General features: G+C 48.8%; 1 protein-coding gene across 2 annotated transcripts in view; it reads right to left on the minus strand.

The window, feature by feature from the left end:
• Rims4 (regulating synaptic membrane exocytosis 4) overlaps positions 1-12,423 on the minus strand; it is a 63,261-nt gene that overhangs the window by 21,527 nt on the left and 29,311 nt on the right. Inside the window, exon 2 of one of the 2 annotated variants that reach the window (XM_052723384.1) lies at positions 1,078-1,213. In XM_052723384.1, the coding sequence (XP_052579344.1) occupies positions 1,078-1,213 (136 nt within the window). Of the gene's footprint in view, positions 1-1,077; positions 1,217-12,423 lie in introns of both variants that reach the window. The other variant, XM_052723383.1, reaches the window with a different exon arrangement.

A 12,423-nucleotide genomic window follows, 5' to 3' on the forward strand; every position in this document is an offset into this window, starting at 1 on the left:
ACAGTAGGTGCCAAGCACTGTCCTATGCTCTTTATACATATTAACTCAGGATTACGATTGTGAACACTTAAGCCTCACAACATCCGTGTCTCTTTTTTCTCCTGCTGCTGTGATAAAACACTGTGAGGCAAGTAACTGAAGGGAGAAAGGGTGGGCTCCAGCTTGCAGCTCAGGGCACAGACCATCACAGCAGGAAGTCGAGGCAGCTGAACCGGAAGCAGCTGGTCAGATGGCGCCCACAGTTGGGAGGCACAGGGCCACAGCTGCTAACGCTCAGATAGCTCTCTCTCTCTCTCTCTCTCTCTCTCTCTCTCTCTCTCTCTCTCTCTCCCTCTCCCTCTCCCTCTCCCTCTCCCTCTCCCTCTCCCTCTCCCTCTCCCTCTCCCTCTCCCTCTCCCTCTCCCTCTCCCTCTCCCTCTCCCTCTCCCTCTCCCTCTCTCTCTCTCTCCCTCTCTCTTCAGACAGGGTCTCAATATATAGCCCTGGTTGTCCTGGAACTCTCTGTAGACCAGGCTGGCCTCGAACTCACAGAAATCTTCCCGCCTCTGCCTCCCGAGTGCTGCAGTTAAAAGCACATGCCACCATGCCCATGCTTTCTCCTTTTTTCTGCAGTCCAGAACCCACACCCAAGGAATGGCACTGTCCACTTTGAGTGGGGGGTCTTCCCAACTCCATTAAACCAACATAACCCTCACAGGCATGGCCAGAGACTAAATAATTCCTTCCAGATGTGTCTGGAGGCCCAGGTGATCCTATAGCCCATAAAATCGACAGCTAACATTAACCATCACAATGCCAAGGTGGTTGATGCTATTGCCTCAGGTTACAGACAAGGAAACTGAGGTTCAAGGATGCGACCTCTTCAAGGTCACACAGCTCCAAAGTGGTAGAGCTGGGATCAAGCATAAAACCTAGGCTCTGCACCTTACTGATTTCATCTGAAGGCCCAAAAAGGCTTAGTCAACATCCCACCTGCCCAAGAACTAAGGGTTCTTGTGAGGCTTGCTTAATCGCTCCCCCACCGAGAAGACGACTGGGAGCAGGAGGGCTGCAGGGAGGCGCAGGCCCCACACTCACTTGCCCTCGGAGCCATAGCTGTTCATGCTGTCCTCGATGGACTCATGGCTGGCTTGGCGCAGTGTCCGGCTGGGCATCTCCACGGCCAGTCCTGTCTCTGTGCTCCTCTGAATGGCACCCTTCAGCCTCCGGCTGTCTGCTGTTGAGCACAGGGGCCAAGAGAGATGGCGAGAGACATGGGGAGGGGGAGGGACAGAGAAAGAAGTTGTCTGGTCAGTGTTTCAGCAGCTGACGGAAGCCAAGCTTCAGCCCTGACCCAGCCCACCAATGTCCTTGAACCCGCTGGCTTGCCCGCACCGGCATCCCTGGGGCACAGGCTGCTTGCCCTTCAGAGCTACCCAGCATCCAACACTCTCTCGAGCTTTGTTAAGGGATAAGCTTATTTGCATACTTTTTCCCCTGAAGTCTTCTCCAATATCCCCCTTGTTGTCTACGGATACCATCTTAAACACCTACTATGGGTCATACTCTTTTGGGTGCTCTGCAAGGTCAGGCCAGGGCTTCTCAATGCCAGAGTGACTGACTCTGTAGGTAGCATCCTGCCATGCTGTTGGCGCTGTCTTGTTCACTATGGAATCCCTAGCAGTGTCCCTAGCCCTCGACACTAGATGCTAGGAGCAGCCCAGTCCAGCCGTGCCAACCAAAATGTATCCAGACATTACCAACTATTCTCTAGAAAACAAATTCACCCTCACTGAGGACCACTAAGATCACTGGCTTTGTAGCCACATGGCAGGACTCAAATCCTGAATGCCTTTCTCACTGGCTAGAGAGTGCATGAAGAATTCACCAGCTTCCCTGGGTTTCCATTTGTTTATCTGTAAAATGGGAGAGCTGCAAGGTAATGATGAAACAAAATGGCCTTTGTGGTTGGAATTCCTTCCCATCATGCTTTTCTTTATCAGCCACTCACTCCTTTGCCTCCATCTTGTGATACAACCCTCTCTCTCTAAAGGCCTCTAACCAACTCATGTCAACCCAGCCCCTCCACAGCCAGCCCCTCTGCCTAGGAGCCTGTGTTTGGTGTTTCCTGGTGCTGACTGTGCAACGTGGTTATGTGTTGGCTTTTTATTGGCCAGCTTCCACATAGGTGTGTTCACCAATGGGAGCCTCTGAGCTCACTGTGGACATCCAATTGGTGACTGCTGGGTAAGCCATGGTGCCCCAAAGAGTCCATAAAGCTGAGGTTCCTAGTCTCCCTGCTTCAGTGTGGTGGACAATGGCACACATCAGGGACTGGTTCACAGAGCCAGTGAGGAGGAGCAGCAATATGCCCCTTCCCAGAAGGTATCCCTCAGAGCCCCATGGCCTGATGATTCATGGTAAGCCTTACCTGTCTCATGGGGACTATGGCTCACTATGGATGGGGTAGATTCTTTTTGTTTGTTTTGTTTTTGTTTTTTGTTTTTTGAGATAGTGTTTCTCTGTGTAGTTTTGGTGCCTGTCCTGGATCTCACTCTGTAGACCAGGCTGGCCTTGAGCTCACAGAGATCCACCTGGTTCTGTCTCCCGAGTGCTGGGATTAAAAGTGTGTTCCACTGCTGCCTGGCGGATGGGTAAATTCTTAATGAGACCTTTCTTATAGCATCCTAGAATCTAGAGATAGCCTGGGGACCTCAAAGATGTCATCAGTGAGTACTCACTGACTGACCCACGGGGGAGTGCAGCCATGTGAACCCTGTCCTCATGTGGCTGCCAGGTGGGCCAAGCCACCTCCAGCCTTCTCTTCTGGCCTCTTCCCAGCACTATAATGGCATCGTGGCTTCGCGACTCTCAGAGTCTCAGATACCCATGTAGAGAGCTATCAAAGCTGTGTATGTTTGCCCAAGTGTGTGCTTACATGTTCCTGTCCCCTACATGCACCCCTGGTGTACTGATACAGAGGTGTCTGTATACTCAGAGAAACACATATGAATACACATGCAAAGATGCAAGGAATCTAAATGTCTATACATGTGTGTTTCCACCTGCTGTCTGTGTCTGAGGCAACTAGGTGGTGTGTACCTGTGTCATCCGACTGTCTGTGTGTGTTTCCATGGGTCCCTAGCCACTGTTCAATGTGTGTCTGAGGGTAACTGGGTACACCAGATGCGCATCCTTCAAAGGTCCACGCCCACCCACTGGAGAAAGCACACCAAAGAAGCAGCAGTACGCCGCATTTCTCTGTGTGTCACCCAGTGTCTATGAACACGTGATGGAAGTGTGTTCTGTCTGTCCACATTTATTTTCTCTAACCAGCCACCTCCATTCCCATTTCTGTGTTCAACGGGTACAGAGTTATGGACAGACCCAGGCCAGAAGAGAACCCAGGTAAGAGAAGCGTCCCTCTACACCCAAACACATGGAGACAAGTGCAGTCATGCACAGGGACAAACAATCCCTCCCTGAGGCCTCAGACCCACAACCAGCACCTGCAGACATGCTTCAGACACCTTCCCAGGCATCTGATCCCCATCCCTGAGCCCTGTGCCCCACCTCCATGTCACTGTCATGGACAGACACAGAGTCACGCATGACAAAGAGTTCAATCCCCAGGACTGAGGAGGCCAGGATGTATTTCATGTCTGTGGCAGCCTGCAGCCCTCAAGGAACCTCACACGCAGGCTCCTGGGCCTCATGCCAGCTGGATTCAGGAAACGAAGTCAGGCTCTTAAGGAGGATGGCCCAGGCAATGGCTATGAAGATCAGACTGCTCACTCATGGAGCTTGTAAGGGGTTAATGATGGGATGTTTGCCACCACACCTGGCACACAGTGGATGCTACTCAGAAGTGTCTACAGTCATTACAGAGAGAATGACCTCATGACACTTCCCAGTTCACCCTCTCCAACTGTCTTGCTGACGTTTTCATAAACATGCTGTCTTGTCTCACCTGGAGATGCTCTGTGCAAGCAAGCACTCCAAGAATGCTCACCATCTAACCTCAGCTACCCAACTCTTCTATTAATCTCTTGCTGATGCTGTCTCAGGCTCTTATTTCCTAGGAGGAAGATGTCCCTCCTCTGGGAGTGAGGAAGATCAAAACACAGAAGAGACATCGTCCAGTCTTATCCTGAGAAAGATCACATCAGGACAGGTGAGTCATAGGGCAGGAGAGTTGGGAAAGCATGAACACAGTCACTATGGACTCAGGGGCAACCATCCCCTCCATAGATAACGGGGATAAGTGCCACTACCTGGTAGATTAAACGTGGAGGAGGCTTTCCAGAAGGTGGTGAACACTGGGCAAAGGACTGTTTCCATCCTGCATGATTGCCATTGTGGGAGCTCAGAGTTTGTGTTCTGTGGACCCTGGGTACCAAACTGCAACCGGCTACCCTCAAAGGCTGGCCACCCTGTTGTATAATAAACAACATGGACTCCCATTTTTCACAGGCACTCAGCTTTGCTGTACCCCAAATTCCAATTGTATAGGTTGCATTTTCTCCCACAGGATCCTAAGTCCCCCCCTCTTCCAATTTTTAGAGGGAGGAGAGAAGGAGACAGGGAAAGGGACAGGAGGCAGCAGTGACCAAGGACTAGAGGATGGAGCTGAAGTGGCATGGTCCCTGGCTCTGTGGCCTCACTGTCGAGAGGGGAAGCTGGCAAGTAGACGATCAGTGATTAATTGCAGGTAAGCTAAGTGCTGGGAAGAGCCAGCATTAGATGTAGCAGCACACCCATGGTGGTCGGCAGAGATGGGGACTAACTTAGGACACTGATTCCTTTACCCACTGAGCCGGAGTTACGGACTCCATCTTTCTTTGACATCTTTGATAGTGAATTCTACTGGATCTCCACCTGCCTCTGGCCACGGCCTTTGTTGTTCACAGTCCCACTGGCTTCTACACACATTAGGCCCTTACTATCTATCCATGCATCCTTGGGGGGATCTCTCTCTCTCTCTCTCTCTCTCTCTCTCTCTCTCTCTCTCTCTCTCAGAGCCACCCTATGCAAATGAGCCCTACACTCTAGTCACAAGCCCCTAAGCCTGTGTTTATTGCTACTGCATTCCATCACCATAGGGAAGAGAACCAGGTCCCTGGACTCAACCTACAGAAGCTCAGTCTGCTGTGGGCTTTCTTCTTCCAATAAGCTTCTAATCCATGTGCCCCCAGACTCAGAACCCCCCAGGATTACAGAGGCTTTTTCTCTCATTTAGTGTGTTCCAGGGCTTGCAAAGTCTTTGTCCCTTATACTGTATATCCCCTTCTTGTCCATCTTCACAGCCAAGCAGCCCTGCTACCTCAAGCTTGAACTCTAAATGGCTTCTGAGCCGCCTCCAACCCACCACCCACAAGCCATTAACAGATTAAAACACCACTTCAGACCAAGGCATTCCACTCTTACTAGTCCATTCTACCCAAGCAATCACAGAAGAACACAAAGCTATGCACCAAGGGGTCCCCCACTGTACTGTTCCAATCAATGAGATGCTGGCGTTAACTGCCCATCGATGAAGGACCAGTTAATTAAATGACACATCACCACAATAAAAGACCGTGTAACTACTGAAAAGACTCATCTACATCCACAGTGACAAAGAATGGCTCCCTCAGCATACTGGTAAGTTAAAAAAGCAGGCTGCAGGCAGAATGTAAAACATGTGCCATTTCTGTAAAGCTATAGATAGCTGTGCATGCGTGTGTGTGTGTGTGTGTGTGTGTGTGTGTGTGTGTGTGTGAGAGAGAGAGAGAGAGAGAGAGAGAGAGAGAGAGAGAGAGAGAGAGAGCAGTTCATCCTTATATTTATTCATATGAACAGAAAAATCTAGGAAGACAAGAACTAAAAAGTCAATGGTGAGTAATTGTGGGGTGGGGTGGTGTGTACAAGATCATTTTTTATAACTTCTACATCTAAGTTTAAGTGCACAGACTGGAAGTGTAGAGCTTGGTGAATTTTTACCAACTAAATAAGATTGTATAATTAGCATAGGCCTTAAAACAAACAACAGCAAGCATGCCTAGGACCTCCAGGAGCCCAGCACTTTCACCAGTAGCTTACAGGGGCAGCCACCGCGCGCGTCTCTAAGGGCAGCAATTACTCTGGGTGGTTTTCACTGTTACATAAGGAGTGCTTCTTCTCTGGGGAGAAGCAGCTGCTTTCTTCTACTTGCCCCACCTCTGAGATTCATGCACGTTTCTGTTTGGAGTCTTTGACACATCTTGTTTACGCGCTGTTTTGGTGGGGGGCTTTTGTTGGCTTTTCCTCAAGTTTGAGGCCATGGGGGAGTAATGTTGCTGTGGCTATTTTAGAAGACTCTTGGGGGGAATCTGCACCTGCGTCTTTTGGAAATGTACCTGAGAGAGGAGCTGCTGGGTCACAAGGTGGATATTTGTTCCGCTTTAGCTGACTCTGCCAAATAGCTTCACCGATTTAGACTCCATCTAGCACACTGCGAAGGGGGTTTTATTTCTCTTTTGTGTGCTTATTTGCCATTTGGATTTTTTTTATAGTTAAATGTATTAAGTCCACAATATAAATGAAAGTAAAATACAAATGTATTCATAACTGGATCACAGCTCTAACCATGCATGCATGACCTTACTCCAAACCCTAGAATGGCTCTTCCTGTCCTGACAAATTCAATACACTCATTGCAACTGACTCCCTCTGGCACCAGTTCCCTCCCAGCTCTCCGTCCTCCCTGCCTCCTCAGCCTGGATGGGCTCTCTGTGCTCCATGTCCATCCTCAGAACTTCCCCATCTTGGTTCCCTCTCCTCTTCCTCCCCCCTCCCTCCACGTTACCATCAAGCTTCTAACCATCCCCCAGAGTCTATCCTTGGACAACACCTACATCAGGCACCCTACATCCATTTTGTCATCGAACGGTTGCAACAGCACAAAATCCTTAGAGAGGTTGTGAGCCTTAAATGTCATAGCTTTCAGTATGACCCAGCCAATGCTGTCACAGCCTCACAGCAGCAGGAGCCACCTGCAATGGATCTGCACAAGACTGGCATTGCCAACAGCCAATAGAAGACTGGAAAGAGGCCAACAGTGCCCTGATCCTTCCTGCAGAACTATTGGCTATTGATGGGTTCTGAGAGAGGGGCACACATTCCTTCAGTTGTGTCCACAGGGATGAGCCCACCATGTCCCATGGACAGTTCCACACTCATGGTCACAAAGATGGTTCAGGTTTAACTCAGTAGCCCGCACAAACATACATACACACATACAAGACATGGGTGTAAGAAACATACACACATACAAGACATGGCTGTAAGAAACATACACACATACAAGACATGGGTGGGGAGGGGGAATATTAGGCATGGTTGGGGGATGGGAGAAGATGTAAGTAACAGCAATCAGAATGCACTATTGTGTGTGTATGAAATTGTCAAAGAACAAATTTAATAAAAGATAAAACTAAAGGTAGTAGTTTATGTAATGATGTACTATGGTTGTATCCTCTGGACGTTCTATGGCACAGGTCAGCACTCAACAAGGGTGGTCGTCATCAGTGCATTATACCATGAAGTCAGTGCCATCGACCTGCGTGATTCTCACAACAACTGTGACTAGCTGCCACTCCACTTTACACGGGAAGAAAGTGGGGACCAAAAAGTGATTTCCACTGGGTATGGTGGTGCACAGTGGTAATGCCAGGACTTGGGGCATGCAGGCAGAAGACTGCAAATTTATGGTTCGCTTAGTAACTTTCCTGAGGACACACAGACATCCACAGCTGCTCAGGGCAGAGCTGAAGCCAAACCCAGGTTTTTCTGATTCCCATGCCAGGTGTTTTCTGTGTGTGTGTGTGTGTGTGTGTGTGTGTGTGTGTGTGTGTGTGTGTGTGTGTGTGTGTGTCACGGTACACGTGGAAAATCAGGAGTCAGTTCTCTACTCCCACCACATGGGGCCTGGGGCTTGGCCGCAAGCCCCTTCCCTCGCTGAGCCATCCTGCTGATACCCTCATTCAGATTCCTTCTTTAGTTAAGATTTATTTTTACTCTTTTTAATTGTGTGTAGGTGTGTGCATGTGTGTGTGGGTGTGTGCACATGAGTGTAGGTGTCAGCAGAGGCCAGAGGCATCAGATTCCCCTGGAACCTGAGTTAACAGATGGTAAAGAGTCGCCATGCAGGTGCTAAACATCAAACACCAGCCAGTGCTCTTAACCATGGAGCCATCTTTCCAGTCCCCAAGACAGTATGCTAATAAGCCACTGAGCTGAATTCACCAGTCTCTATCACAGAGTTCAAAGCCATCTCTTCCAAAGAGACTTTTTACCTAGCTCCTTGGGTTGACGCCTGATCTCCACCTCTACTGGAGCATGTTGGAGCAGGGTCGTGCCAGCCCCATGTTGACAGTGAGAGCTCAGTCCTCATTTGCTTCCATTCAACACTGAGGACCCCACTCAGCTGCTCACCCCACTAAACCTGTGTTTCACTGGACTAGTGTACAGACAAGTCCCCAAGAAAACCACACGTCTCCAGCAAGAGAACGTTACTCAGTTGCTCATACCCCAATGGGGACGGGCTTCACACATCTTCTAAGAGCGTTTACAAAAAGCAAGAAAATAATAATGACAAATTATGAGAGCAGACACAATTATTTTTGGCTGTTACCCTGTTCCGTGCGCTATTAGACACGTAATTCAATCTACAATGCCTTTGAGAGGCAAGCATTATAGCCTAATTTTACAACAAGGAAGCAGGCTTGGAGCAGTTCAGTAACACATCCAGGCATACATCAGACAAGCTGGAGCGAGTGCAAAGCCAGGATCAGAGTGGGATCCACAGACCCTGCAGCCTCAGCCACTGGAGGTCTCGGGTGAAGGATGGAGGGTGGCGAGTTATTTCTCACCTTGGCATCTCACTGCAGGTGAGTGTTGCTGGCTTTGTTTTCCACACAAGGAGTCTGAAGCTGAGAGAGGTTACAGGACACTTGTCCCAGGTCCCTAGGCCTTCCATCCCTAACCACCACTGGTCCCCCAACCACCACTGGTCTACTGGAGCATGTTGGAGCAGGGTCGTGCCAGCCCCATGTTGACAGTGAGAGCTCAGTCCTCATTTGCTTCCATTCAACACTGAGGACCCCACTCAGCTGCTCACCCCACTAAACCTGTGTTTCACTGGACTGGTGTACAGACAAGTCCCCAAGAAAACCACACGTCTCCAGCAAGAGAACGTTACTCAGTTGCTAAATCTCTGAGTGTGACCTGTAGGTCCACATAGCAGCCGATGAATCCCAAAGGGCAAGAGCTCCAGGTGACTCAGTTAATTAAAACCAGGTGGAGAGAAACACCAATGCCCTGGCACATTGCTGCTTTTTCTGATGGCTGCTACCGCCTCCCTCTGTGGCCAACCTCTCCCTGGCTTTGATATTCCTATTGGATTCAGTTTCTCCTTCCAGCTTTCAAATCCACCTGAAAAGTGAAGGCTGAAACCATGCGTGGGGTTCGGAGAACTGACAGCGTCTCTGGCTGTGTCTCCAGGGACAGGCAGAGGAGTCATAGACCTAGTGACTTCTATGAAGAGCCTTACCGCACCCCCTCTTTCACCTAGAGTGATCAGAATCTGCCTTCTCTGGAAGCCAGATTAGCCTCCATTTGGAGTGAACTTAAGGACCCTCCAGACCAATACCTTCACTGTTCAGAGGACAACTGAGGCTCCAGGAGGGGCATGCATCAGTGGTCATGTTAGTGGTGCAAGAACTCATGGATGGCTCTCAAGCTCTCTGTTCTTTGGTCCACAGCTGCTCACTGAGATATCTACAGCATCTCCAGGAGGTTCCGGTGTCTAGCGGCCTGAAGCATGAGTCATGGAGAAGTCTTCAGAGCTTGGTTGCCTGGGTCCTTAACTCTGGCCCCAGCCATATCATTAGCTATATGATTTTGAGTACGTTGCCCCACCATGCTATTCCAGCCTCCTCCTCAGCTGTGCATGGTGGTGTGTATCTGTAAGCCCGGAACTCTGGGGACTCAAGTAGGAAAAGAGAGAGTCCAAGGCCAGCCTGAGACCCAGGTTGCAATGAAATTTTATCTCAAAAAGAAAAAACAAGTGTAAAGGGCTGGAGATGTGGCCCAGTAGTAGAACATTTAAAAACACACACAAAGCTCTGAGTTTGACCCCATCGCTGGAACACACACAGATTTTAAAATATCTGACTGCCATTTTTCCTCTTCTATGGCAAATGCTGTGTCCACTACAAAACTGTCCTTCCCCACAAGCTCTCCCCTATGGCCTTCACAAGCTTTCTAAAGAACACACCATTTCTTTGATTAGAAACTTTTGAGGCACCCCACGGCTTGCAGAATACATCAAAGGCTGTAACACACTGCTTTTCCGACCTGGTCCTAATTTACAACCCCAGCTCTATGCCGTTGATCCATTTCCCTTTCCCCCAGTGAGCTCGGCATTCTGGGAGATGGAATACTTCCAAATGTGGCCAGCCACCTCCAAACTTTACACCACCCTGCACAGAAAAGTCTTAGACCCTCTCCTCTTCTCCCTGGATGGAGCTTTGTTTTGCTTTTGAGATAAGGTCTCACTATGTAGCTTTGGCTGGCCTGGAACTTGAAACAGACACCAGTCTGCCCTTGAACACACAGAGATCCACTTGCCTCAGCTTCCCCATAGCTGGGATTCAAGGTGTGCCCCACCACAACTGGCCTAGGAGGGAGATGTTTTTAAAGCAACTGTGTGTTGAATTATAATATACACAAAGAAAAGTATACAATTATGTAGTGTACAGTTTTTAGGTGCTCAGAGCTTAGCGAATATTGCACAGTGTACTGGTCTACAGTGTCAACTGTCAGATGAGGCAACAGAGCATTCCTAATGCCCAGAAGCTCCCCCTGCCCACATCTAGCTACCTCCTCACAAGAACAGTATAACTGTTGCGATTCCTAAGAGCACAGACTGTGTTATCCATTATATATATATATATATATATATATATATATATATATATATATATATATATATATAGTGTGTGTGTGTGTGTATGTGTGTGTGTGTGTGTGTGTGTGTGTGTGTGTGTGTGTGTGTATGGGTTATGTTTGTGTGGGTGTATGGAGACCAGAGGTCAGTTCTGTGTGTCTTTCTCAAATACTCTCCATCTTATTTGTTGAGACACTGTCTTTCACTGAACCTGGAGCTCACTGATTGGCTAGAACGGCTGGCCACTGAGCTCCAGAGATCTGCATGTCTCTGCCTACCCAGTGCTGGGCTTGCAGATGTGCTCCATTGCTTTTTACACGCCTGCTGGGATCGTTCTCGGGTGCCCACTCACAGCAAGCACTTTACTGAGTGAACTGTCTCCCCAGCCTCGCGGCCTGTGATATCTGGAGCCTCCTAATCTACTTTCTTTACCGTCTGGCTTCTTTCACTCAAAAGTCTGCTTATGAGGTTTGTCATTCTAATGGTTTCATTCACTCTCTTTATTGTAGTACAATGTGTGAATGTATCAAAATAATTCTCATCCCTTCTATTATTGGTGAGCACTTGGGTAATCTCCATATGGAGATATTACAAATGGCTGTGCCAAAATTATTCTTGCATGTGTCTTTTGGTGACCATTTGTGCACAGTTCTGCAAGGCACAAACCTAAGGCTGGAAATGCTGGGCCACAGGATACAGATTTAGAAGGCTCCCTACAGCAGGCTCTGGACCGGGCAGGTTAACACACAGATTTTCCTTCAGCAGGAAACAACATCCTGAAGAAATGGCATTCAGTGCAGGGAATCTTGGGTAGGAAATAATGGTGGAAAGATTGTTGATGAGTGTTGACTTGGCTCACATCTGCATTCTCCGGATGGAAGGTTTGTTAAGTGTACAAGGAAAGGACAACACTCAGGGTGAGAGAGGAAGGAGTAGACACTAGTCTGGAACCATCTGGCATTAAGTAAACTCGTACATTATCATTAACCTCCATCAACTGTTCTCCAATACCAGGCCTAATAGTCATCATTCCACTGATATTACGACCTGCATTTGAAAATGCTGAAGCATCTCCAGAATCGAGGTGCTAGATGACCAACGGCGTGTAGAAGCTAAATTCTGCAAGGATTTGACCATCTTGGTGGTACACGGTCATGAGTGGTTCCTAAAGGCCTCAGACACTGCTGTGCAGAGAAGCCAAGCAGCAGCCCCAACACCCACGGGAACTGTCCATGGTGCTGGCCAAGTGTAGCGGTCAGGTGCTAGCTGGGGGTGGAGGTTTCACAAAAGGGACGATTTCAAGACTGGGAGACACGCCCATCTCATCTAGTGTGTTTCAAAATCATACTTTCTTTCCACTAGCTGCCCCCAAAGAATCATGTCTCAGGGGCTGGAGAAATGGCTCAGAGGGTAAGAGTGCCAGCATGAGGACCTGAGTTCGGATCCCAAGCACGCATGTAAAAATATGGGTATGG

The sequence above is a fragment of the Peromyscus californicus genome, unplaced genomic scaffold (assembly GCF_007827085.1).
Source record: "Peromyscus californicus insignis strain IS unplaced genomic scaffold, ASM782708v3 Scaffold_7__1_contigs__length_154581171, whole genome shotgun sequence".
In the NCBI taxonomy this organism is placed as follows: domain Eukaryota; kingdom Metazoa; phylum Chordata; class Mammalia; order Rodentia; family Cricetidae; genus Peromyscus; species Peromyscus californicus.